The 27,853-nt window shown below is 39.6% G+C and overlaps 1 protein-coding gene and 1 pseudogene across 1 annotated transcript; one reads left to right on the plus strand and one right to left on the minus strand.

Moving 5' to 3' along the window:
• Window positions 1–292: 292 nt before the first annotated feature.
• On the plus strand, window positions 293–14,624 carry LOC149841829 (putative disease resistance protein At5g47280). The gene is made up of 7 exons (XM_090000532.1): window positions 293–1,381; window positions 4,186–4,886; window positions 5,685–6,061; window positions 7,525–7,877; window positions 7,973–8,276; window positions 8,557–9,267; window positions 14,478–14,624. Exons 3-7 carry the CDS (start codon window positions 5,936–5,938, stop codon window positions 14,622–14,624), a joined length of 1,641 nt encoding a protein of 546 aa, XP_089856658.1. The 5' UTR covers window positions 293–1,381; window positions 4,186–4,886; window positions 5,685–5,935.
• Window positions 14,625–26,872: 12,248 nt separating this feature from the next.
• Window positions 26,873–27,574, minus strand: LOC149841830 (putative inositol transporter 2 pseudogene; annotated as a pseudogene).
• Between the last annotated feature and the right edge of the window lie 279 nt (window positions 27,575–27,853).

The raw sequence follows: 27,853 nt of genomic DNA on the forward strand, positions 1-27,853 counted from the left end.
GAGTTAAGACACGACCCATTTACACGATCGGATGTAAAAGAAATTTACCAAACCCGGTTAACCGAGTTCGGGTGGGCCGGATATCCAAGTAAAACCCGTGCCATTTGCATCCCTAACAGAGTTCTCCAAAAGAAAAATATTTATCGTGATGGAATGGGCCGTATACACAGGGCCATGGTGGAAGGAAGAAGGTCAATGCATTGAACGATTGGTTCATCCTCAGAGCACAAAGGAATCGGAGCTTCTAAATCAGAAGAACTCTGTACAAAGGAGGTCAGATCTCTCTCTCTCTGGCCTGCTGCTTTTGCATCGACGTCGGTGGGAGATTGGGAGTTTCCGGCGTCCAGTCACCGGTGAAGGAGCGGAACCCTAGGGTTGTATTTCTGTCCCTTCCGCCGCGGCGTCGCTCCTTCTTCCCCTCTTCCACAGCGCTGATCGATCTTTGGTTGCCTTCCTTTCTCATCCAGCTGCTGCTGTGGACCTGAGGTTTATCCGGTGTTTGGTGACGACGACTCTCGAGTCAGTGTATCATCCCTCCCTTGCCCAGCTTTTCTTCCCTTCTCCTTCGACGGCTGTTGTGGTTTTGCCGGAGATTTGCGCCGGTAACCAGCCACCGGCGATCGGCGTTTGCGATCACGTTTTGAAACACCCATGGGAATTTCCTCTGTCTTCTTCCAACGCTGCTGAGCTGCAACACCCCGATGCCAGCGATGCGGGTGAACTGCTACCGTCCGGTGAGCGCCACCCTTCTTCTTATCTCCAAGGGCAAGAACCAGAGGGTCGTTTGTCCCCAATCTCTCTCAGCCCTCGCTTCTTTGCCCTAGTTGTAGCCTGCGACCGCACCTGGAGGCTCTCTCGATAACCCTCCCCCCCTTCCCTTTCCTTTCTTCCTACACTCTTCCAGCCCTATCCTGCTTTTTCTGGTAACCCCTGCTCTCATAGACGCCGGAGAAGTTCCGGTGACTCTTAAGCGTAGTGACCTCCGCAACAACACTGTCCCTCGCCGGAGCAACAATGCTGTCCCTCGCCGGAGCTGCATTGGAGCCACCATCGTCCCTCCTCCTCTGCTGTGGCGCCCCTAGCTAAGTGGGAACCTCAATCACCCAACCTCCTCTGCAGTGACGCCCTTCTTCGTGCGGGATCCACCATCGCCCGACCAACTCTGCAGTGACGCCCATCGCCGCTCAGGAGCCATCGTCGCCAGACCTCCCCTCTAGCTTCGCCCTGCTTTCTCCCGACCTTAGGGTCATCCTCTGCATGGTTGTGCTTCACCGCAATTGGAGCCAACACCAGCTGTAATCGCCCACCATCCCTCAGGCAGCAAGTTCTTTGGCGTTTTGAAAGGTTTTATGACGGCTGAAACCATCCCTCCGGCGGCCAGGTGCGCTCTCTCTCTCTCTTCTTTCTTCCTCATGAGTTGTTCGGTGCGTGTTTTTGGGGTCTTGCTTCTGATCGCTCTTTGAGAGCAAATAAAGGGCCCTCTATATCATTCATGATGCTCTTAATGACTGGAGCACAACATTCGTCCTTCGACGGTGGGGTTTCGATGTTGAGTTACCATTCAGACTCAAGCATCGATTATTTTTCAATCTCTCGGATGTCTTCGGTTCATGCCTGGATGCATGCTCTCTTCATACCTCGGACGTCAGAAAATTTATCCGTTCCGTTAAGAGAGAGCCTCTCGAAGCCTGTTCTGTCATGGCGTTGCTTGACCCGCCTTTCTTTTTTCGGAAGCTTCCACATTGGGTCGTTAATCGAAGCTGGCAGCAGGTTCAACCTTCATGGCAACGCTCCTTTTGTGCCCTCCGCACAAGATCTCAGTTACGTTGCGTTAGACCAGGAGATTGGTGGTGCGCTTCATGTTTTTCTCTAAATTTTCAGAAACACTTTGATTGCCATGGGTGTGGTTCATCTTTTCTTTCTCGTCGTCATTCTTTTTGGAAGCGAAGCCGAATAAGTGTTCCTCACAACCATTCAACCAGGAAGTCTCTTGACTCCTACGAATCTCCTGTGTTGGGGAGCCACTTTGCCTGTCAGAGTTCTAAGCGACCTTAGCGACATACTTCTTTTTCGCTATGGGTGCAGATTGAAGATCTTTAGGAGCCGAAGATTTCTCTTCGTGCCATCAAAATTGAGACTATCTGGGTCCCGGTCTAATTATCACATGCTCTGCCCAGGCAGTTCACCAGAAAATCATTTTCTACTACCGCTCTGACTATATCATCTACACTTCCGGCGTACGTTGCCAAACCTAGTACGTCTGTTCGACTTCTCGTACCTCGCTTTCAACGATCGTCGAACGTACTGTCAGGGGGGACCATGATTTCTGCCGCAACTGGTTTTGATTATTATCCTATCGGTGATAAGTCCATTATTATTTCTCATGCTCATGCCAATCATGGTTTCTGCCTTTCACGACTGGGGCCCATTCTCGAGGTGGATTGACAGCTTGGTTAAACAGTCATGCAAAATGTGGGAAAAAGGTCAATTTTGCCATCGTCCTTCATTATTTTTTCATTAAGGCGTTTTGATTATATGATGGTTCACATTATGGCGTTTAAAGAAGTTGTGCTTACAGTTTCCAAGTTGGTGTGTGTTGTGTCAAGCTGCTGAAGAAACTACTTTTCATTTATTTTGGTTCTGCCCAATCTTTGTGGCCCTATTTAATAGGACGTGGAGATCTCCTAACGTAATTGTCAAAGAAGAGTCTTTTGCGCTTGATTTGATCTCTATTCTCATCTCCCAAATACGAAATTCCAAACAGCAGGGTGTCTTGGGATTTGCCGCCTCACCTCTCATCTCCCCATCTCCACTCTCATCTCCGGCTCCCAAACAAAGTCGTTGACTGTTGGATGCGTGGAAGCCCCGCAATAACAGGATAGTGTTTGGATGCCGAAATCCGTCCAAATTGGACCAGATTATAAACTCAGTCTCAGAAACCCTACCCAAATTCGGGAATGAAATTGTTCTTGGGATTTCATCGCTAACGAAAAAATTACGGGTTTCTATATAAAAATGTTTCCTTGAAGACTTGGTAATTTCTAGTCAATAGAAGGAACTATAGAATATATGAAAAGATATACGAAAAGTTGATGGATTCCACTGAAATACACAGAGAACGAGGCATTTTTATGGGACCTACCAAACGACAGACGCTGGGATTCTTTTCTCCCAAGGAAAGAACCCAAGAATCAACGTTCTGATTCCCTTTTCCACGGTAGGCGGAGAGGGGGCGGTAATCGGATTCCCTTTCCGCAAACACACCTTTGGGAAAGCGGTCCGAGTGACTCGGGGATCTTAGAAAGATTCCATATCATCAAGATATACTTTTTGGGCGCTCAGAGAGTAGGTGCTCCGGGAGCACCCTATTATACATAGATATATAGTCACTGTAATAGGAAAACTGAAAATATGAGAACTAATGTGTGAACCCTAATTTTTATAATATTTTTTTTTCTTTTCTCTTGAATCTTACTCTGCTGATGTGATTTACATTCTTGGTTTTATAAAAAACACGCTCTTGAATCATTTGATGCATAAATGAGATTTTTTTAAGGCTTTAAAGCTCATATTTTCATAAACATTCAAGCATTCAAAAATTATATTTTTTTTATAGAAAATACATGATTCAATGGTTGATTCCTAGCAAATTCATCATGCAAAGCACATCCACATGATTAGATTTGCAAAAAAAGCGTTAAAAATGCCCATATTTCCTGTTCTCATATTTCAGTTTTTATATTCTAGTGATATACATATTTGTGTGAAAAACATGGGCAAACGTCATGGTTTTCCAAAATCTCTAGTTGAAACTTAAATGGAAGACGTGATGTGGGAGGAGGCTTCCTCGCCGCGGTCAACCTTGTCGGGCTAGCTAACCCAACACTAATCTCGAGGTTTTACGCTGCTGGCACGGTGACTACTGTAGGTAGGAAAGGCTGAGCCAGCACGACCTGGTTTTGTGCCGGATATGATTTCTTCAGGTTATAGATAAATAAAAAAATAATTCCAATAACGTATATGAAAATGGATTATTGGTTCTGAAGTGGATATATTGACCGCTGGAAACAGGCCGTTCAGATCCCGAATTTGTTGACTGCTTATAAATCACTAGGAGTTACTATTGGGAATTGAAACGTCTCGCTAGCTAACTCGATTCTTTCTTTTTTTTTTTTAAAGAACCAGCTAGCTCTAGCTCGATTCATCCTCGCAAGTCTCTGGCGAAATCAGTTTAGTTGCTTTCACATCCATAAATCCAAGCCAGATGGCAGGGACATTACTTGGAGGAGCAGCACTAGGTGTCCTGTTTCAAGAGTTCACAAATCTTTTGAAAGAGTTAAAAGGTTTTCGAAAACAAGCTGCAAAGCTCGAGGCTACAGTGAAATTTTTTGAAAGTTATATTAAAGATGTCACAAAATTGGATGAAGAATTACAATACGGCAGCAGTGTGGATTCAATTGCTGAAATACCTCAGGAAAGGGAAAAGATTGCAAAGCTAAGCCTGCTGTTGAATCGTGGGAAAGAGTTGGTTGAAAAATGTACCCAAGTGTCGAGATGGAATGTCAGGATGAAGCTCATATATTCCCACAGATTATGTGAGTTGGATGGAGATTTGGTAAGCTTTGCCCAAATTGATATGCAGTGTGGGATGTCGAAGGACATCAAAGAGATTAAGAAATATCTGTATCGGGAAAGAAACATGAGCTATGATTCTGTTCTTGCTGTGCCGAAGCCTCCACGACGAACTTTTGGTCTGAACGGGCCGCTAATAGAGGTGAAGCATAAGTTGCATCAGACAGATGTTTCTGTTATTGGAATATGTGGTTTCGGAGGATGTGGAAAGACTACTTTAGCACTAAAGCTTTGTGAAGACGAAGGCGTTAAAGGTACAATTTATTTCAACTTTGATTCTGTCAGTTAACATTACTAATGATAATCAAATCAACGATACAGGAGAAAATAAGCAAAAACCATAGATGAAAACAGATGCACCCATCTTACGATCCACAAAGTGAATCGATGCGTGCAGCCAAGTCTTCCTCTCTCAATGACCATGGTGAACAGCCCATGACTATATATGAGCTTTACTTGTAATTATGGAAACAATAAATGACATATTTATTAGTCATACTGCAAAAATATTTATTTAAAAAAAAATTGCAAAGATATTTGTAGGTTTATATTTAAAAAATAAATTGCTAAGTTATTTGTAGATTTATTAGACACATAAATTTGTGAATAACATGTTAATAATAAGTGCATATATGTCTTGTGAAAATGCATGAGCAGTCAATCATTTTTAAGCAGCATCAAGTCATATGAGACATTTTAGTGTATTTTAGATTATTGACTTTTGCAGCTGTTGGAAAACATAATTACACTTTGCAATCACATGATTAAAAAAAAAATTGCTTACTATCCATATAAAAGACGATCCACAAAGCATTAGAAAAAAGAAAAAAATTGCAAATCAGTAGGATCTGTTAGATAGTAATGGTACGAGCAACTTGAGCAAACGTTATCTTAGTAAATGTGGTAGTAAATGAACTATTTCTTTCCAATAAGACTTCTTTCCAGCCCAGTGGATTGATACCCAACGCGATGTGCGCTAAAAATAACAAAATATTTGTTTTTTGCTATCGGAATATACTGCTGACCACCCTTCTTCGTCTTACATTTTGCAGAAAAGTTTGAGATTGTTTTTTTTACTATTTAGAAGTCGCCCAATTTGGTAGAGGTGGTTCGGACGCTAAGAAACGTTGTACAAGACAGAAGAACAAACCAGAAACCCGTTCTGATAGTTCTTGATGATGTTTCGTCCAAATCGGATCTCGACAATCTCATCATCGATGGAGGGGGCTTAATTAAAACCCTGGTCACCTCTAGAGAAACGTTCAGTAAGTTCCAATGGAGTTATCAAGTGGAAGCACTGGAGATGGAGGACGCCAAGCTGCTCTTGCTTGGCCATGCCCTTTCCCCACGTAAAGACCCTGAAGATTTGAATGACGAGCTTTTGTCAAAAGCAAAAGATCAAGGCTTGGATGATGAGCTGGTGGAGAAGGTACGTATCCCATCTAGTTTAGCAATTAGCATTAGTGAAAAGCCCACAAGGGCTCGGCTCATCTGGTTGGGGCGACTTGTGAATGCCGCCAAGTTGACTGGATGTCACAAGCTAGAAACCCATTGGTGGCGTCGCTTGCTGCAAGGTCGAAGCTGAGTGTACTCCCGGGTGGGCATGGAGGACCTTAAGGGTTTTTCCAACCGGAGGGTGATGGGGTATTTTTTTCCTTGGATTAAAAAAAGATTGGCACTGAGAAAAATGCAACCCCATCGTTCACACGTATAACTATGTTAGACCACAAGCTAAACAGCCCCTCCTCAATCCTACATTTCTCTAAGGTCCTATTATTGGGGAGGGTATGATAGCTAGTAACTGATGTGCTTCCCATACATTTTTGCCCTTAATATGAAAAAATGAACCCTACATCTCGAGGCTATCCGATTTAACCTTTTGCCCTTAATACGAAAAAATGAACCCTACATTTTTTAAATTCCTATATTGGGCATAGGTTTCCTGAAAACTGTCAAATAGGGACCTCAGTTAACATCAATCATTTCCGGACTTATGGTTTAACCTGAACTAATATTATCAGTATCATTGCATATCGGACAGTATCGACCGATTTGCATCATATCGGCAGAAAATCGATAAGTTGCAATCATGAATCAGCTATTTTTTAATAAATGTAAAAAATACCAAAAATAAATTTTAATATTAATTTAAAATTATTTTAATGGTTTTAAAACTTGTTACTTTATGCTTGACATACATAATAATTTATTATTATTTTTAGGCCGATACATAATGATTCACTTATCGGTATGGTATGGGCCGATACAGCTGAATTCGGTGGCCAAACGATCCAGGGCCAATACCATTACTGACAACATTGACCTGAATACGTACGGTAAAGGTAGGGTCTTGTTAAGCATTTTCAGGAAAACAAGAAGTAGCAGCATAAACGGTTTTGATTCAGGTCTAATGGAGCCAATACCAGTTCCAATTAATCAGATATTCACTAAATGGATTCATTTTTGGATGGAGAAAAGCTCATAGAAGATCTGATTTTTTTTACACCCAATCAGAGTCTGATCATGTCCATCAAATCCAGATATCTATCAGATTTGATAGCAAAATACCAAAAATATTAAAATCCAATAATAATCAAATATGGTTTTGGCTTACTGAATTCAACTAAATGGACTTAAATTGGGTGGATATCAAATAAAATCTGATCGGTTGGGATCCCTAAACAGAGGCCCATATTAGGAATTTCGTGCTTCTGATGATGCCTGGGTAAGAAGGTTTGGTTATTGCGGCTCCACTTGTCCACCTTGTGATGGGAGGTTGCAGGTTCAACACCCCCCCCCCCCCCACACACACACCCAAAAAAAAAAGAGACTTGATTATTGACCCTGTACGTTTTTACCAAAACGATAAAGCATTCTACTATTCATTTGCAGATAGTGAAGTGTTGCAAAGGTCACCCCCTAGCATTAAAAGTGATAGGGACCTCATTGCAGAGAAAAAACGAAACAAAGTGGAGAGAGGTAGCAGAGAAACTTGAGCAAGTGGGCCACATCTTTCAAGGCTACACTGATATCCTCGACTGCTTGGCCATCAGCGTATGTGATCTGAGTGAAGAGACGCGCGAGTGTTTTAAGGACCTGGGTTCCTTTCCGGAGGACAAAAAGATCCCTGCTGCTTCTGTCATTGACATGTGGGTTGAAACCCGTGACCTAACTGAGGATGGGGCCTTTGATGTTCTCGATGAGCTTTCCAGCAAAAATCTTGTTACTCTTTTCCGGAGAAGAGGGTATGATAGATAGTGACTGATGTGCTTCCCATACAACGTGCTCACATTTGCATTACTTCTCACCACTGATAAGTTTCTTTTCAATGTTCCACTAGGAATGAGGTTAAAGACATTTATACGAACTACAGCGACCTCTATGTGGTTCAGCATGATCTGCTGAGAGAATTGGCAATCCACATGGGCCGTAATACTAGGCTCATCATGGACAAGAAAGAATCAGCTCTTCCTGAGAGTTGGAAGAAAAAAGAGAACACAGTCGAAGCTCAGATTGTTTCCATACATACTGGTGAACAACACATGTCAATTCACACTTTTCTTTTTCTTTTTGATGACGAGGAACCCTCGCCGAGAACTGGGTCACGTATGATGGGCATGCCCTCCTATGAGGCAAAACCCCAGGTGAAGTCACCGACACCCTGTGGGAGTCGAACCTGGGACGAAGGAGTCAACACCTTCTCTCCAGGGCCGCTGCCACTCGGGCAGCGGTCTGGGTGGGTGATGTCAATTCGCACATGTAGTGATTAAAACTTTCTCACATCTCTTTTTCATGAAAAGTAACTTTGTTTGATCTGTTTGTAGGTGAGATGAAACACGAGGACTGGTTCGAAGTGGCACTTGTGCAAAAGTCCTCATATTGAATTTCTCAGCTGATTCTTATTGTTTACCTCCGTTTTTGAAGAGAATGGAGAATCTGAAGGTTCTCATCATCGCAAATCACAGTGCACAGCCTTCAAAACTAAGTGGGTTGCCTCCACTGGGCTCCCTAAAGAACCTCAGAAGGGTCAGGTTTGAAAAGATATCAGTCCCTAATTTATCTACTGCTGCAGTGCCATTGCCAGAAGGGGCCACATTTCAGTTTCCAAACCTGGAGAAGCTATCAACGGTGTCTTGTTTGTTTAACAAAGTCGACAACAGTTCTGCATTTGATATCCCAACCATCTTTCCTAAATTGACAGAAATCGAAGCAAACTACTGCAATGGTTTGGAGAAATTACCACCTGGAATTTGTGAGGTCACCAATCTAAAGAAGCTTAAGATAACAAAATGCCCTGATCTGAACGAGTTGCCACACACAGTTGATAAATTGACCAAATTGGAGGTCCTAAGCTTGCACGCATGTTCAGCACTGAAAGACCTGCCAATCTCAATATGCACACTCCAAAACTTGAGATTTTTGGATATTTCTGACTGTATGCAAATTGAGGCACTCCCCAAAGATTTTGGCAATTTTTGTGGCTTGGAGAAGATCGACATGAGAGGGTGCGCAGGTCTGGAACCGCTCCCTGATTCCGTAGAAAAGATGAAAGGTCTCACTGAGGTTGTCTGTGATGATGATACTTATCGTCTCTGGGAGCGTTTCCGAACTTCTCTCAACATTTCAAGGTTTGATGTGCGCAAAGAGAAACCGACATTGAAATTTCTGGAATAGTGTCTGCTTTACTGCTTGATGCATACACTTGTTAATTCATGAACTCATTGTGAGCGTGGAAAATTCTGCTGGTTGTTCCTGTATTTGCTTCTTTTTCATTTTGGAAGGCACTTTGGGGATTGACTTCGATTCCACCCTTCTAATAATATTTACTATTGTCAAATGAAGCTAGGGCAATTTGTTTGTGTTGAATAACAACAATGTTAGTGTTGGGTGTAAGAAGGAAGTGGAGAGCCAATTCAAAAGAAGAAACCTGGGCTGTTTTGAAAGAAGTTTGGTTACGATGACGTGGAATAGTCCCATATTTATGGTGTTTGAGTTTGTTGTGAGCTTTATAAACCACATGTAAACTCATACACTTGTTCCAAAGAACAAGGGGTTGGGATGACTACCACACACACGTGTGCGCCCACTGTGCCCGGTCGGGGTGAGCCGGTTCGAGTTTGGGTAATCCAATGAAGACCAAAGTATCTTTTTGCCCAAAGTTTTTGTGCTTATTTGGATTTTTTAACGGGTCACGACTCCTCGTAGTTCGTGCCCGTTAATGGCTCTTCAGATTCTGTTAACGAATCTCGACTCTTTGGATTTCGTTAACGGGTCTCGGCTCCTCGAATTCCGTAATGGATCCCTTCCACATTTTCGTAACCGTTCGTGGGTTATAAAAACGTGGTTAGGGCTGGGGTTACGGATATGCTTTATGCATTGTTCTGAGGAAGAAAGGCTCTGCGATTTCTCTCTTTCCCTGTTGCCCTCTCCCTCTCCTGAGTTATCCCGAAAAGGGTTTTTCTGCAACATCGGTTCGTAGAGGCTGTTTTTGAAGGATGATCCGTCGGAGTGCACCGATCCTGATCGTTGCGGTGATCGTTGCGGCTATTGTATCCTGGATAAAGGACGTCGGACCCTGTTTGCACTGTATGTGGAGGCGAATCTTCTCTAAGGGGAGTACTTTCGTATGCCTTAGCCTATTACATAATCTAAACATGTATATGTTGTTTTCATTATTTTCTTTGCATCTGTTTGTTCATATGTTGTCGTCTGGATTTTGGTTTTACGCGGAAATCAGCACGCTTGCTCCCTGTTACTGTTTCGATCGACTGTTAATCATGAATATCATACTTATACATGTTCTGATTTCTTTCATGTTGTTGATTGCGAAACTGTGTGATCCGAAAAACGATCCAACAGTTAGGTGTCAGCTATGCCCGTTCTCATTCAATCGTCTCTCTCTCTCTCTCTCTCTCGTTTTTAGTTTTGTTTCTCTACTCTCCGCTTGTTTGGGGCCTGTTTTGCGTTGTCGTCGGGTTCAATGTTTGTTCACCCTTTTCCTAAAGTTGATGTTTATAGTTAGTCTCTCTCTCTCTCTCTTCTTAAAATGTCTGAATGGTGTCTGTTATATGATAATTCTTGCCGATGGAGTCTGGTTTGCCAATAGGTACACACTTGTTGAAGGTGGAGGGGATTTTCTTGGGTAGGAACTTCCACAATAGTAATGTGAGCAAAAGCTGTAAGAAATGCGCTCTAAAAAATCTCTCTTTTAATTTATGGAATTGGCGTACATCATTCATTAGAAAACTTTGTTCTGACCAATGAAATCAGTACTTTTAGAAAGGAAATAAAATTGGGGAAGAAGATGCATTCTTCATTACAATAGTGCCCTTTCTTTTGTAAACTATGCATTCTTTTCTCAGAAAATTCATCAACAAAATAGAACAAAAATGTGTTTGTGGATCTGATCCATATACTGTCAGACTCTAGTTTGGGTTCAAACTTGCTTTTGGATGGATGATATTCTGTCGGGTATATCATATGGGTCAGATCAAATTTGATCCCCTTTGTTTTATGTACAAATACAAGCTTTTAACCAATTTTTACTAGACCCAATACTACCATATGAAATTTCAATTCTGATCAAAATCTACTTCATCAAATATGTTTCTAAGTAAGATCCAAATTTAGATTTCAATTTAGACTAACATGATACCGCCCCTATATTTTAAGATAGAGACATGCACCCTTTTCCTCAGGCTGGGGTGCAAACGACTTGGATTCAGGCCAGATCCAAATCCAAATTGTAAACATTAGATCTGAATCTAGATCCATATTTGAATAAGATTCGAGGAGGTTAGATTGAATCCGAATCCGAAATGCATGTTGTAATATTGGATCGAGAAAAAAATAGAATAAAACATGCTTTTTACATGTTGAAAAATGTATTCCTATCGGATTTTGATTCGGATCAACCCCAGATCCTGATTAAAATGCTGACTTGAATCTAACTCGAATCCGAAAGTGATCCGATTGAACAGGTCCAAATCCAATTATAATCCAGATTCAAATTTTACTTAAAAGAAACATATCCTAAAAATTATGTCGAATTCAAATAGGATATCCAACCATATCCTATCCGTTTGTAGCCCTACCTCTGGCCATGTCCCATCTTCGGCCATACCTACACATCCCCTCCAACCATTCCTTGCTCTTTGAGGGCAGATTGTGATTGCACAAAGACGTGCTGCTCCGGCTTTGCTGGGTGAGCCACTGCACCTTGGTCTTTGCGGCTGGAGCGCCTTCTTCAAGTAGAAAAAATACTCTGGCCAAGTGCACTCTTCTATTTTCCTTTTTCTTAAAGCTTTGTTTGGGAGCTGTGAATTGGGGGTGTTTTGCCATTGCTCTTAGTGCACTCGTGCTCTCTGCTGTTTCGGAGCAACGACGTTATCAAAGCACTGCAAGGTGATTGGAGTTGGCAGCCCCTTGCACCACATTTGAACACCTTGCGAGCTTGACATGGTCAGTCTTGGGTTAAGTGATTAATAGCTCATCTTTTCTTTATTGGGGGTTAGTAAGACTTCTTCTTCTTTTTGTTAAGGGGTATTTTGGATTTTTGAGCCTTAATAACAAAAAGGAGAAAATGTGAGTGTTAGAGTTACGATTCCAGAGAGTTCCACCAAAGTCCAGTTGAGGAAAATGACTTCTAAGAGTCCGGATGAAGAACAAGATAAAGCAAATGTCTTCCCTAAAGATCATGACAATTTGGTTGAGAGAAGAGTGCACAAATCGTCTAGTGTACATACAATTTTATCAAAACTTAATGATAAGGATGCTAAAATGTTGGCTAAGACTAGGACTCCTTATTCTTGTATCACATTAGTTATATTGGACTCTCAATGCAACACATATAAAGAGAATAAGAGAGAACCTCTATTTGTGAGTTAGAACAAAGAGATTTTATCATGGACGTAGGTTTATAGCAAACCACGTTAAATCGTTATATGTCTGTGCAATTTCTTTGTTGTGTTTTATTTCCATCGTGTAAGTGTTGGTTCGTTTTATAATTTCAGAGCCATGCATCAATGGCAAGCTCAACCTTGTTCTCCAACAATACTCAACAGCCCAAAAATCAGTCAGAGGCTTCAAGTAATCTCATGATTTTACCCTAACCGAATTTTCAATCCCGCCTTTATCATTTTTTAACCACCAAATTAACGACCGACAATTACTTGTTATGAGAATCACCATGTTTTCCTACTTTGAAATCATATGACCTTATTCGTCTTGTTGATGGGTCTAAGTCACGCCTTAAGAAATTCAAAATAAATTCAGATGAAATTAATCTAGATTTCATATTATGGCATCATCAAGATCAACTTTTACTCAGTTGGATCTTATCATCGCTATCTGAATCTATCCACATTCATGTTGTCAGTCTCTCCATGTCTTACGAGGTCTGGAGTTCCTTGAAACTTGCTTATGCTGCTTAGTCTCGAGCCCAAACTATGCAATTGAAAAATAGATTATTTGAGTTAAAGAAAGGCACTCAAAGCATTGAAGAATATATTCAGGATACGAAAAGAATCTTGCATCAATTGGCAGTTGCCGACAAACCAATTTCTGAAGATGATTTAATGGCTCACATTCTTCATGGCCTACTGTTTGAATTCAATTTGTTCTATACGGCCATCACTACTCGCATCAAACCTATAACACTTAATGAACTTCATGGACATTTGTTGATTCATGAAGCTCAATTAAGTGAAAATGAGTCGGTCCCTGAAGTGACCATTTCCACGGTCAATCTCACTTCCCGCCAAAATCAAAATTAAAACTCGAATTGGTGGGGCGGCTATCACGAGAAGAGTAATGAAAATTGTGGTACTTATTGAAGGTGAAATAAAGGCTATTTTATTCAACCTTGAAGTGAACAAAACTATGAAGGGCTTGTGAATTCATCAAATATAGTTATTTGTCTAGTGTGCGACAAACCAGGCTACACATCAAGGAAGTGCTTTCAATACGCCTTACTCTATCAATCAAACTCTCTACAAGCCTATCATGCTACTTTTGTGATGTACAGTGATGATTCTTGGTACCTTGATTCTGGTGCAACTCATCACATCACCAATGAACTTAACAACATGTTCATGCACTCTGAATATATTTTGGTTCATTTATAGGGTTTGGAATAAAACTAACTTTCAACATATCCTGACTATAGCCATTGATATATATTTTGAGTTAATTTACAAGTCAAACTCAGATAAAGGAAGAAAAATTCAGAAAATATGATGATTTTTTAAGGAGGCCCAGTGTAAATCTAATGTTATTCCATAAAAGATAAGAATTTTAAGCATTGTCCACATTTTAACTATGACCATCAATGTGGATCATTTGCTTAGGATTAATTACCTTTTATTAGAATGGTGCACGTGTCATTCGTGTTTCACCATGGTGGATTTTTGGAATAAAAAGGAAAAATAAGATGAAACAAGTAATTCTAGAAAATATGCATGCTCATACATTCTAATCTAAGCTAGAAAGTAAAATTTCTCATTAATATCTAGCTATTACAACCTTTAAACTGAATTTGAAATTGAAGTTAACATTCCTAAGCTAAAATAACATTTTCCACTTACTTCCTGTAAAACAGAGTTAGTATAAGGCAAAGATGAAAAACATAGAAGATAATGAAAAAAAATATAATATCAACGGGCCTATACATGTCTATATGAACAGGATATATATATGAAAGGTATATACATAGGCAAATGCATATAGAATCTTTTTTTTTTTTTATGAAAGCCTACATCTTAATGAAGATGCATATGAAATAAGAAGTGAAAAGGTAAGATGTAAGTGAGGTTTGGCAAAATGGGTGTGTGCAAGTGGGGGTGTAGGACATCACAGCAACTGTTGTGGATGTGAGGTACTGGAAAGGTGCTAAGAAGGTAGAAGTGAAAGGGGAAAGTGGTTTGGAAAGTGAACGTTATGTGACAAGTGCGTACAGCCAGTGTGGTGCAGTGAAGAAGGTGGAGAGGGAGTGAAGGTTAATATGCTGGAATGTGGTAGCTACCAGGTAGGGGCAGATTGCAGGAACTAAGATGCTAATGATGAGGTGTATGACAGTGATTCTTTGCACTGCTACAAGGGTAGGAAAGTTACAGCAATGCTGGACACTGTTGTGACTGTGAAGAAGCTATAATGTTGTGCACCTGGAATCATTTGAAATGAGGCTAAAAGGATGTGGGAATATTGTAGCAGAGATACATGGTGGTGTTAGGTGTATGAAAAAGTGATGTTGGGGATGTTGAAAATGCAGGTGAGAGCTGGAAGCTAAGGTGTCGAGTAATGTAGGATATGAAGGCAATATGAATGATGTAGGAGGTGGTGACTGTGGCAAGTAGTGTACAGGTGGACAATGCAGTGTTGCCGTGAAGTGAAGGGTGATAGTGATGAATAGTGTAAATTGCAGGAAACATAAGTGTGTGCAGGTGGGTGTTGTGTGATGCAAGTGGTGAGTTGCTATGGAGAAAGCAATAGTAGATGCTGAAATGATATAGTGAATGTACTTACCAACAACAAATATGTGAGGGTGAAGTGTGTGTTGTTGTAACAGGTGATGATTTGCAGCAATTCAATTTCCATGACTGGAGTCCTGCCAATTACTTCCAGCAACACTTGTAAATGGATCTCAATAGCATCAGTGAATTGATTTTGACAGTACCAACAGGTTGGTTCCAAACTGCGTACCTAGGTATTTGCTCCATAACAGAATATACATGTATATTTCAGAGTGTGTATATAGCTTGACATGTAGGAGGACTGATTAATATGCAAATGTGAGCATACGTGGAGGTGCAATACCAATAAGCACATATATACATACTGAAATAAAAGAATTTGAATTTATAACAAGAATTTAATATTTTTACCCTTAATCCAAAAGAAACCTGGAGGAATTCCTCCACTCCAATTCACAATTCATATAATGGCATATATCAACTTTGGTATGACAACATAGATACAGAAAAAAAAGGGTAATTTACTATATATCATACCTTAGGGGAGGCAGAAGAAAAAGAGAGAAACACTTCCAGCATGCCATCGTTTTATGGATATCATGCCTTTCATCAAGAGAATCTGAACCTAAGCTCACCTTAGCTTTAAGGAAAAGAACCAGCAACTGATTACAGAAAATAAGACTTGAACAAAACTTCATTCTTCCTACAGAACGTTTGGCTGATATCCACAGATTAAAATCAAACACTTAAAATTATACCATGATTTCCAAGTATATTAAATACTATCGGGATCTGAAGAAATTTCTTAACATGTGCAGAGGAAATAGTTGAGGGTTTTATTTTGATACAAAGGGCACAATATTATAGGATGATGCAGAGGAATCACTGTGGACAACATACATACGTCCTCATGATAAAAGCATGAAGTAATCAACATGGAACAATTATCTTGGAAGTTTTTTTATCACGTATACTCATGATCCCCAAGAAAAGGATGGAATAAAGTCAGAATCTGTCTTTCCCCTTAAAATGATATCAAAATAAACCATCAAATTCATCTTAACCCAGCATTTTGCATAATCCAATAGCCGATAGACTCTTTTGATTACTTACACTTAAGCAATTGACTAAATAGTTGACCAGAAAGGCCACAATTATCCTTCCCCTTCAGCAGCCAGAGACCAGAGTATTCATCACCTACATAATATGAACTTTGACTACAGACTCCCAGTGATCAGAGATATAAAACAACATTCCCACAATGAATCATAATGAATTTTATAGCAGGTGAAATAAAATTTTGTGGCAAATCAAGGCAAGAAACTATTGATAGAAGAGTCAATAAAACTTTTCAAAAACAAAATAGTTTTTTATGATATGTCATGGTAAAATCTAATGATAATTCAGATGAACAAGAAGGTCTTTCACGGTGGTTCAGGTGAGGCACTTTGCAACAAATCCAAATCTGGTCCTAGATCCTCTGCCGGGAAGAGCCCAATAATGACTGAAGGGCAAGTTCAGCTGTAGGCCACAACAGAGTTTATGATGTAGGCAGAACAAAGCATTGTGAATGATTACAATGACATGCCAAACTGTAATGAGAGGTTGGCCTAAGACGATCATCACCATTACCCATTCTTTCAGCAATGTTTGTTTACAGTAAAAGAAAAAGAACATGCATTCTCTTTAATTCACATATGAACCCATCAAAGGGGCGCCAGTTAACCGGATCATTGAGAGAGATACACAAGCAGTCGAATGAAAGCATAATATAACCACTTATGTTCAAGTCATCAACCAGCCATTACCACCAAATAACCATCGATACAACTAAAGAAATATTTGCAACCAATATTCTACAGAGAAACACACAGGGGAAAACAACAGAGAAAATAATTAAATCAATGAGCCATAAAAATCTAAAAGGAAAATGCACGACACTTCAGAAAATCTAAAGAAAACGTCAACAGAATACAGAAATGATATTTTAACAAGAACACAGCGGAAGTGACAACAATGAAACGGGCATTATAAAAGCAAGAAATCAAATATATACAGATAATCACTATTAACAAGAAAACGAACCCAATCAACAAAAATCAAAATGCAGGCTGATTTATCATAAGGAAACCAGAATTCCTATGTAAATAGGGAATTGGGATAATAGAATGAAATCAAAATTTGACTCAACTATGGATTAGAATGCAATATAACGGCAGGATAAATGAAAAGAAAGGAAAATAAAACCAAAAAGAAAAAAAATGTTGGAATGAGGTCATTCTGTTGATATTGCATATCCATAGACCGAATTTGCTATATTCAAATCGGGATTATGGCGGATGCATTAATGGGACAAAGTAATAAAAACCCGAAGAAAATGTATATATATATATATATATATATATATATATATATATATATATATATATATATAAAGGAAGAAAATAAAAAACTACATAGAGGAGAGGGAAGGAAAAAGAGAACCAAAAAAATAAGATATGAACAACAAAAGAAAACGTGATAAAGAGAAAAGAATTTTGCAGAAAATCAAAAGAAGGTTGAAGCGGTTACTTACCTGTCTTACTTGTGTTGCTGGAGCTGAAGACCCTTCGATCGATCAAAAAAAGAGAAATTCTAAAGAGAAAGTAAAGGGAAAGAGGGAATGAAGAAAAGGATTAGAGTCGGTGGTGAGGTGAAAAGTTGTCTGTGAAGAAAGAAGCACATGAAGGGGTGAAGAAGAGGTGAGAATGAAGGGAGCCTTCGGCTCATTTTTATAACGGAAAACTGTTATGGATTTTACAATAAGGGTCCCCTATATTTTTCAGAAATTTCAAAAGAAGGTTTTCAGGAAAAGAGTTTTTCAAAAAGGGTTTTTGGTTAAGAAAAAAGAATAAGCTATTTTTTCTAATTTTGAAAGAAAACCCCGAAAGCATAAGGGAAATATGAGAACTTTTATCAAGCGGGACCCAAAAGAGGTTTTTAAATGATTTTTATAAGATATTCGTTTTAAAATTATAAGTTTTTTTTGAAATAGGGTTTTTTTATAAAATACATGATTTCTTTCAGAAAATGACCCCCGAAATGGATTTGGATCCAAGATTTTGAGAAAACGAATTGAGACTGGATCCAGATAAAACACCCGATAAAATTCAAAAAAATGATTTTTTTAATTTTTTGAACAATAAGAGATCCGGGATCAGAATTGGATCCGGATATCCGATTTGGATAAAAAATTGGGTCAGAAATAAAAATTGAATCTGAATTCCAGTGAATCCGAGAAATGAATGGATTTTTTATTAGAAGTTGACCCGATTATTCAGAAGATGTGAGTCAGAGGCAAAAAGAGAATTTTAGATTTTTTGGAAAATTTGGGGTGTTTACAGTGCACCCGGTATTCCATGTGTGCAACCTCAAGCAGTTTCATTTAGACGATGGAGATCCAGAACACAACATGTCACAACGCGCTCCGATCATGCAGAGGGCCCTGGCAACACAACGGGCCGAGAAGCGCCTCAGTAAGATTCTTCATCACAAGGTCAACTACTTGGGCGAAGCGAAGAAATATCTAGTGCAGTGGGAGAAAACAGGGAAACCAACGTAGGAGACTGCATTCCGAATGAACAGCCGCTACCAGGTTAAAGTCAGGGTTTACCATGAAACAAATGACGTCGAGGACGATGCATGATTTGAAAGAGAGAACATATTCCCTTGCGACTTACATTGTAAAGTTGTGTTTAGAGTCTGTTTTGTTTTTGTTGAGTCCGATGTAAGCTGCCCAGTTCAGATGAATCAATACCCCGAAGGGGCAACCCATATACTTGAATTGTAATAGCTTGCGGGCAAAATTGTGAATGAAGTAAATGCGTTGAGATTTCTTTAGTTCACCCTCGTTGTGATTGCAATTCTTCTCCATCTATTCTCGCTTTCTCTCTTGCACTCTTATTACAAGCTTTCGCGACTGGCAAGCAAGCTAACGAATAGGCTTGCGGCGGTAAGAAAGGACTGTCGCATCGTGCTGGTTCATTGAAAAAAATAGGCCACCCACGTAGGTGACAGCTATACCAGAGAAATTAAATGTTGGGCCACCCATGTTCTACTTACAGCCTATTCAATATGATCAAAGGCCCAGTGTGACGATGATTGAATTGAGTGGTTGCTCCCTGTCCCACATCCATTGAATTTTAAACAGTGATGCATTTACTTGTTTTTCTCTCTCTTTAGAAAGAAAAAAAGGAACCTCCATTTGATCGCGGTGACTTATACAACTGGAGAATCCCCATACCTTAAAGCCTCCAATACAATTATTCCAAATATGAAGATTAAAAGAAAGAAGGGAAAGAAATGATCCAATCAAAAAATTCAATTTTAGTTAACTCACAACCGCCATAAACACACTTATTGCATTTATATTAATACTCTACCTATGAACTCATATTTATTATCAAAGCTTTTTACTCAACAAGAAATATATATGTCCTTTTCCAATGAGAAAAGACTTACATGGCTCTAAGTGTGGGTGCCACGGCCTGGGTCAGCCCTCCACGACCCGAAGTTGAGCTTATAAATTGGGCCTAAGTTCGACCTGAATCGGTATCATAAAAGACTTACAAAGGTATTATTCTTAATTTTTTATTTGGCTTAGGCCTTGTTGCGAATGATGCACACCCGTACCAACCCTCACATTCAACTTAAGGACTCGTTTGATTCGTGGGCAGATCTGGACAAGTACAAGATTTCCTGTCATGTTTTGTCTGCGTGTGTTCTTATCCTTTTTTTATTTTAAAAAATGTGTCAAAGGGTTGTCTCCTCCTCTCTTGTTTCAAGGAAGAGGGCAAAACTCCCACAGACATCAAAAAGCATTCTATTAGGATGTTTTTCCACCGGTGTCCTGCCTGTCCACACGTCCTGCATTTGCATGGGTGTATGGGTCCAACGCATTAAGCGGACCGTGGACACCACTATTCGCGCAATAATCAAACGCGCCCTAAGTTATCTGGTCAAGTGTGCGGAGTCCCTTGTCCGCTCTCTAATTTGAGTATATATTATGCTGTAGGTTCCAAATACTGGGTGGCTACTTGAAAATAAATATTACTTGAATGATATTTAAAGTTGGTCAGGTTCAATCAGGTGAGCGGCTACTCTTGCCATATTTTTTAATTAAAGAATGTTCCATGCCCCCTTTCGTAAATGTCTGAAATTTTGATCGGATGCCATATCATAAAATTTCCATGTTTTTTAACGTTCACAAGAATCCCTGAATGCCAATTCTAGCCCGAATCTGATCGGATTTTGCAGTGCATTACCGAGTTAAGCTGCATGATGAAGCACCACCGTCGATCACCCATCTCAACAATTCTGAAGATGGAGACCACGCCCATAGGGGAAATGCCAAGATGGGTGTTTGGCAGTGGGCCAGTGGCGCTGCGTATAATATTAACAATTCTTATTTTTTGAATGAAATTTAATGTGAATACTTTTATTATATGATCAAGTTGATTACTCCACGCCTACTTTTCATGGTCTTTCAATCGAGTAATATATGTTCACGCTACCTTTTCTTCCTCTTCTCCAAAATTTTTTGTTCTCTTTTTCTTTTTGGCTCGTGATGTGGGCCGTATAAATAGAGCCATGCACAGTGGAAGGTAGAAGTTCAATGCATTGAACGATTGGGTTCATCCAGAGAGCACAAAGGAATCTGCTCTTAGAAATCGGAAGCACTCTGTACAAAGGAGGTCGGATCTCTCTCTCTCTCTCTCTCTCTCTCTCTCTCTGGAGTAGGCTCTGTTTGAGAGCCGGAGATGGTATTCAATGAGGGTTTAATTAATAATAATTGTGGAAATAGGGTTGAATCTTGGGTTTGATATGTATTTAGCTCAAAAATAATTCCAAGGATGGTGATTGTTTAGGTAACGGGACCACAGTCAATTATGCGCATGCACTAGTTTTGTATCGTTCCCAATGTCACAAATCTCGGTATAAGTTCGGCTAGCAAATGCGTATTTGGAATGAGAAAATCCAACTTTTTAGTCAACAAACGAATATTCCTCGCGAATTGAAATTTTAGGACTCTGAATTCTGGAAAAACACAATAAACTGACAGGCCACTCTTTCACTTTTTGCAGGGCCTTTAGATTGAGTACCTGTGCTGATTTGGACTGAGAAAGCAAATCTGATTAACGTATATGAAAATGAATTCAGAAGTGGATATATATTGGCAGCTGGAAGCAGACCGTTCAGATCCCGAATTTATTGACTTCATATAAATTAAGCACATTAATCCTCGCATGTCTGGTGAAATCCGTTTAGTTGCTTTAGCAGCCATAAATCCAAGCCTGATGGAAGGGCCATTAATCGGGGGAGCAGCACTAGGTGTCCTGTTTCAAGTGTGTACAAATCTTTTGAAACAGTTAAAAGGTTTTAGAAAAGAAGCGGATATGCTCGAGGATACAGTGAAAATTTTTGAAGGCTATGTTCAAGATATCACACAATTGGATGAGGATTCAATTGCTGGAATATTGCAAAGTTAAGCCGGATATTGGATCGCAGGAAAGAGTTGGTTGAAAAATGTACCCAAGTGTCCATATGGAATGTCAGGATGAAGCTCATATATTCCCACAGATTACGTGGGTTGGTTGGAGATTTGGTAAGGTTTGCCCAATTTGATATGCAGTGTGGGATGTCGAGCGACATCAAAAGGATTTTAAAATATCTGATTTCGGAAACAAACAGGAGCTCTGATTCTGTTAGTGCTGAGCCAAAGCTTCCACGATGAACTTTTGGTCTGAACGGGCAGTTAATAGACGTGAAGCATAAGTTGCATCTGTAAGATGGTTCTGTTATTGGAATCTGTGGTTTCTGAGGATGTGGAAAGACTACTTTAGCACTAAAGCTTTGGGAAGACGAAGAGGTTAAAGGTACAATTTCGTTCAACTTTGATTCTCATGGTTAACATCACTAATGCTAATCATGATGAGTTGTGGAGCCTGATTCACTGTTTTTGCCCCTGCGGGAAGGGGGGTCCGGGGGCTCCCCCGGCGAGGGTCCCACTGCGTGGTCAGCGGGCGGAGGTCCAGGGGGGGCCGCCCCTGGCGGGGGGTTATAGGGGGGCAGCGCCCCCCCCCCCCCCCCAGAAGAAATTTCTTCTGGGGCTTATGTTTGGGACCCGGTTTTCAATGGATCCGACCCGATTTGGGTTGTCGCCCTTGCCTTGTTTATATTCTCGCTTTTCTTTCTCGAACTTGTAACTGTCTGTTAAGAGTAATAAAATTTCTCTCTGGGCGGCCGTGGTTTTTTACTCTCTCTCGGATTTGAGGAGAGGTTTTTCCACGTAAATCTGTGTTCTTCTTGTGTTTTGTTTGATCGTTCTTGTTCTTTGTTTCCTTTTGATTGTCTCTTGCTCGTGGTTTTTTCTAACAAATCAATCACCGATACAGGAGAAAATAAGCAAAACCATAGATGAAAACAGATGCACCCATCTTCGATCCACAAAGTGAATCGATGTGTGCAGCCAAGTCTTCCTCTCTCAATGCAAGGGCAGGGAACAAGGTCTCCACCCCCACCCTGTTTCAAAATCCGAACTTCCATCCCCACCCTGTTTCCTCTTAGTCTATAGTCATCCCTTAAAGGATTGGGGATGGGACGGGGAGGGGCAGGGCAGGGCGGGGCTAGGCAGGGATTGGGACCGGGGCGGAGCAGGGCTAGGCAGGGATTGGGACCGGGACAGAGCGGGGTGGGGGAAAAGCGTAAGTCCATCCCTGCACCGGGATAGATTTTAACCTTCATCCCCACCTCCATCCACGTTTCATGCCCTTCATCCCCAATCCAAACGGGGCGAGGTGAAGCGGGGCAGTTGTCCCCCGGTCCACTGCCATCCCTACTCAATGACCATGGTGAACAGCCCGTGACTATATATGAGATGTACTTGTAATTATGAAAACAATAAATGACATATTCATTAATAGTACTGCAAAAATATTTATTTAAAAAAAAATTGCTACTTGACTTGCAAATCTTGGGGAAGGGAACGCACGGGAGGTTTTCAAAAGTTTGATTTTTTTCTCAAGATCTCCATAAAATACCAGTATATTCGAAAACATAAAGAATACACAATAGATATAAATGTAGTAACATATAAATAATAAGAAATCATATTGAATGAATTAATATCTTGTTAATTATTTTTAAAATATCACGTTATAAATAGTAAAATAATGGTTAATACAATAAGTCATAGGTCACAACCAAGTATTATTATTTCACAAGATAACCCCCCATGCATGATATCAACAGTTAATACCATCTCGCATGACTAAAATAGTTTATACCGTATGCATGACTTAATCTTGCATGCCCTCATACATGTACATGACATAATCATATTTACTTTCATGCATGATTCTATCATATCATGATTTATTCTACACATGTTCTTGTGCATGATCCATTTATAATATGCTTTCATGCATGATTCAATTACAACACGCCTTATGTATGATTCTTTCATATGTGATTTTATGTATGAAACACATCAAAGATGATTCAATTTCTCATACATAATATATATCACATCATAATTAAACACACAAACATGATACATGTTAAAACATATTTATGTTTCCAATATGATTAATTTATCTCAAGACATACATTCAGAATTCATATTTTACATACGTAACATGTTTTACCAGATTATCATCATACAAGCATTTACAGTAGACATATCAATCACAATCAATCATGCAACACTCATTTCACACAATGCATGCTCAAACATGTACCTACAACAAATACATTCCATATTCCGCGATCTAAACTCATGATGAGCATGATCTCCAAACTACAACAATAAAATCATTTCTATTCTCATACATTCAAATCATGTTCAACATGATCTCCAAACTACAATCATAACATTCCTAGATATCCACAACTAAGTGGTGTATGTGAGCAAAAAAGTGTTGCATACAATAAAATAAATATAGTGTTTAATGCATTTACTTACTATGGGTATTTACCCAATTTGTATTCTTATGCATTGCATTCATTGTGCATGACATTTCGAGCCGCAAGCAATACTTAGCAATAAGTATCATTTAATTATTTATTTATTCATATTTGCAAATCAATTAGCACAGTGCAATATACATATAACTCTAAGCATTTATGCTATTACACTAAACTAATAATTACATCTAAGTATATTTCTTTTGCAATCACAAACCATGCACGTGAAAAGACCCGACTAGTGATGTACGTGTTAACATGATTAACTACACACTAAGTCACACGAACTCGGCTAGAGAGGCACCGCACCCGAGTCGACACGGGTGCGGCTTCGAACACGGCACAAACTCGATCAACGAGTTGAGGCCGAGTCCGTCCTTCTTTTGTACTCGATCAATGTTGACTGAGTTCAAAAATGTTCATTTGTAGGATAAAAAAACTTAAAAAAACTTAAAAAACATTTTTTTTATATTTTTTATTTTAAAAAATATATAAAAAGAGGTTGTGATGTGCACAGTCACAGTGATTGTGTTGTGCAAAGTCACAGTGCACAGTGGACTCTGTTGTGCACAATCATAGACGGTACACAGTCATAGACTGTCGTTGCACTTTTTTTTAAATAAATAAATATATATATATATATAGCTGAGTCCCCGTGTCCAAAATTTTTAAAATCGCGCCGCACCCGCACCCATGTGACATAGACTACACACTATCTCGCACTCTCAAGTGCATGTTCCTGATCCATATTATGAAATCCAAAGTATATTTACCACGTGTACAAAACTCACTTTGAAATGAAGTTTCAAACATGCATAATCGACTTTCAAATATATTTTTGAAATCTTGTTAGAAACACACATTCACAACTAGAATTTGGTCTCATATAAGCATTTCACCAAAATTTAGCGTGCGGCAAAACTCTCAAGATGTAATCAAAATTCAAAATTTTACAACATGCTTAACAATGTTAATGCAGCACACTAATAATTCTAATAACAAAATAAATAAAATTGCTAATTTAATACATGCAAAACCATCTAATTAGTCATTCTTAAACTTAAATTGTTAAATCTGCACTATGCTATGATTATTACGCAACATAATACTAAAACACACTAGATTAATATCAAACAAAAATCTATATTCTACAATTTTAGTTTAGGAAACTTACCTTTGCAATGCGATGAAAAATGTAGCTGAACTTGAAAACCAAGAAGTCCCATGAAAACCACATCAAATTTGCCGCGTAGGCGAAACACCGAACACTTGGTGTGTGATACGCAACACCAAGCGAAAACACCAGCACAGGGTCAATTGGGCATCTTCTCACAATGAAAGACTGTTGCACTACATTCATGTCATACATGACATCAAAATTTGTTGTTTTAAGCAAGGTTTTAAAACCCTGTGACTCGGGACTCTACTTGTTCTATATTGACTCATGACTCGACGGGTCAACTCGGTGACTCGGATCGGGTTTTGTTAACTTTTGATTTTAAAAGAAAAACAATATATAATTTGTCTCAAACCATGTTTTTCAGTAAACGAGATATTTTTTTGGCTCCATGCAAAATCTTGGGTTGAACTGAAATAAGGAGATAGTAGCATGTGGATAAATTGTTCACTAATGAGCAATAAGTTGAAAATGTGGAATGAAAGAGCACAATTTATTTCAGTTACATAGATGCCTTTATGAATTAAAAATGCGCATGCCTATAAAGAAAAGAAATTTTTTTGTTGGATTTGATAAGGCAAGGTGAAGACAATTGGTTCTAATTAAAGGGGTACAACCGATATGAGATACAAAGAAAATATGAAGTCTCAAAGGACAAGAAAGAAGCACCAAGTAGATGTTGGAACTCTAGGGATGTTAAGGCCAAAGTTATGTATGACTTTGTTCCAGTTTCTTGTCGATTACAACTTCATAATAGATGTGGGCAAGGAGGAAAGGTGTGAGGAGAAAACCAAATTCTTCCTTGTTATGTAGTTTAGTAAAGTTTAAAGCAAAATATTAAATGCATTTATGCAAAGAAACTGCAAAAAATATAATTGTGTAGAACAAAATAAAAGCAGCAATCTACTTGATCATAAAATATTAATTAGCAGCTGTTGAATCTGAAGATTGTCCTGCCTGATGCTTCTAGAAATAGATTCATATCCAATAACATTTACCTTAGATCATAGTCACAGATTGTCTTCTTTACATGTTGAAGACATTAAGAAAGTAACAACAATATTCTCAAATAATATTACAAATTTTTTTATTCTAAAATACCCAAAAAAAACAAATTTTAAACATCCCAGAACTCGCCCTAGTCATGCCGAGTCACAACCGAGTTTAGCTTGCCGGGTTGACTCGCTGGAGGGCCGAGTCACCGAGTTGAGTTTTAAAACCTTGGTTTAAAGCGTGGTTACGACAAAAATCAAAATCCTGCCTAGCTCCTTTCAAATGGAACACCTTGGATGAGAAGTCTGCATACTCCTGGTTTGGTTCTCCTGGCAGTTGTTGGGTGATAGGTGTCTTACCCCTTATAAACAAGGTGATCTTCTGTCAATCAAATAGGAAGTTGGCAACGAGGAACTCACAGGAACAACACTACAACTGCAAGCCAATGCTAACAATGGCCGAAATGATCAGAATTTATATTGGATATCAAAATTGTGCATCGATTGTTGGTGCCCGTTATGCCAAAAGGCAGACCTCCAGCAAACCGCAGCAGCTGAAGTACCAATCTGGATAAGCTTCTGATCAAAACTCCAGCAGCTCACCTGTGGGACTCCGGGAGAAGTAACATTAGCACAAGCTGCACCAAAGCAGGCAATGCTGCAACTCCAAGCATCCAACGCCAAGTACCAGGTGCCCTAGTGAAGGCTAAATTAATGAGATATGCTAAGAATTGGCCTCCAGTAATAAGCAAGCCATTGGTAGCAAATAATGCACCTCTAACTTTGGTAGGTGACGCCTCTGAAATGTAGAGAGGTGAAGTCATGGATGTCATTCCGATTCCCAGTCCCACAAGAATCCTTCTCATGATGATCACCCCTGGAACCGGTGAAACAGCCACGACAATTGAACTAACAATGAACAGAACATTAGCAACAACGATAGAGATTTTCTGGCCAAATCGATCATTCGACCATCCACCAAATGCTGCACCAAATATAGCACCAGCTACGTCCATACTGACAATGGTTTCCTGAAGCACAGTTTGCCGGTCCACTGATCGAAAATCATCTCGGATATATAAAAGAGCACCAGATATCACACCTGTGTCATAACCGACGAGGAGACCGCCTAAACCAGCAGAAAAGGCAAGTCTGAGCACATAAGGGTTCCCGGATATCCAAGATAAGCATTCCCAAAATTCGCTTTTTATCTGGTTTGGTAACTTCAAACTCCATGGCTCACTATTCACTAGCAGATCAATAACAAAGATATCAGAGTTTTCCTTTGTATCTCTATGCATGCCGAAGAAAGCAATAAAAAATTTAAATTGAAGATGGAGACAGAGTGTAGACTTTGGTCTACTCTTGAAGCCCATCATAGAAAGTGGGGTAGAGACCAGAGAACGACGGGGCTTCAGCTAGGTGAGAAAAAGAAAATAAAGAGAAGGGGAAAAACCAAATTTAAGGTATTGAGGGCAAAAATGAAGCGAACGGGATTAGGGGTTTTCTGTGATGGGGAGTGAGAAGAGAGAAAGTTGCAGGCGAAGAGAGGGAGATGAAGAAGATGATGGAGAAGAAGG

Source organism: Nuphar pumila, chromosome 3 (assembly GCF_984573655.1).
Source record: "Nuphar pumila chromosome 3, dmNupPumi1.hap1.1, whole genome shotgun sequence".
Taxonomy (NCBI): Eukaryota; Viridiplantae; Streptophyta; class Magnoliopsida; order Nymphaeales; family Nymphaeaceae; genus Nuphar; species Nuphar pumila.

What these genes read in the sequence shown, in the direction of transcription:
- LOC149841829 (XM_090000532.1), top strand. Translation starts at nt 5,936, where the DNA reads ATGGAGGACGCCAAGCTGCTCTTGCTTGGCCATGCCCTTTCCCCACGT. An exon ending in ATGATGAGCTGGTGGAGAAG is followed by an intron (nt 6,062 to 7,524) that starts GTACGTATCCCA and finishes ATTCATTTGCAG; the next exon opens with ATAGTGAAGTGTTGCAAAGG. An exon ending in TCAACATTTCAAGGTTTGAT is followed by an intron (nt 9,268 to 14,477) that starts GTGCGCAAAGAG and finishes GTGGGGGTGTAG; the next exon opens with GACATCACAGCAACTGTTGT.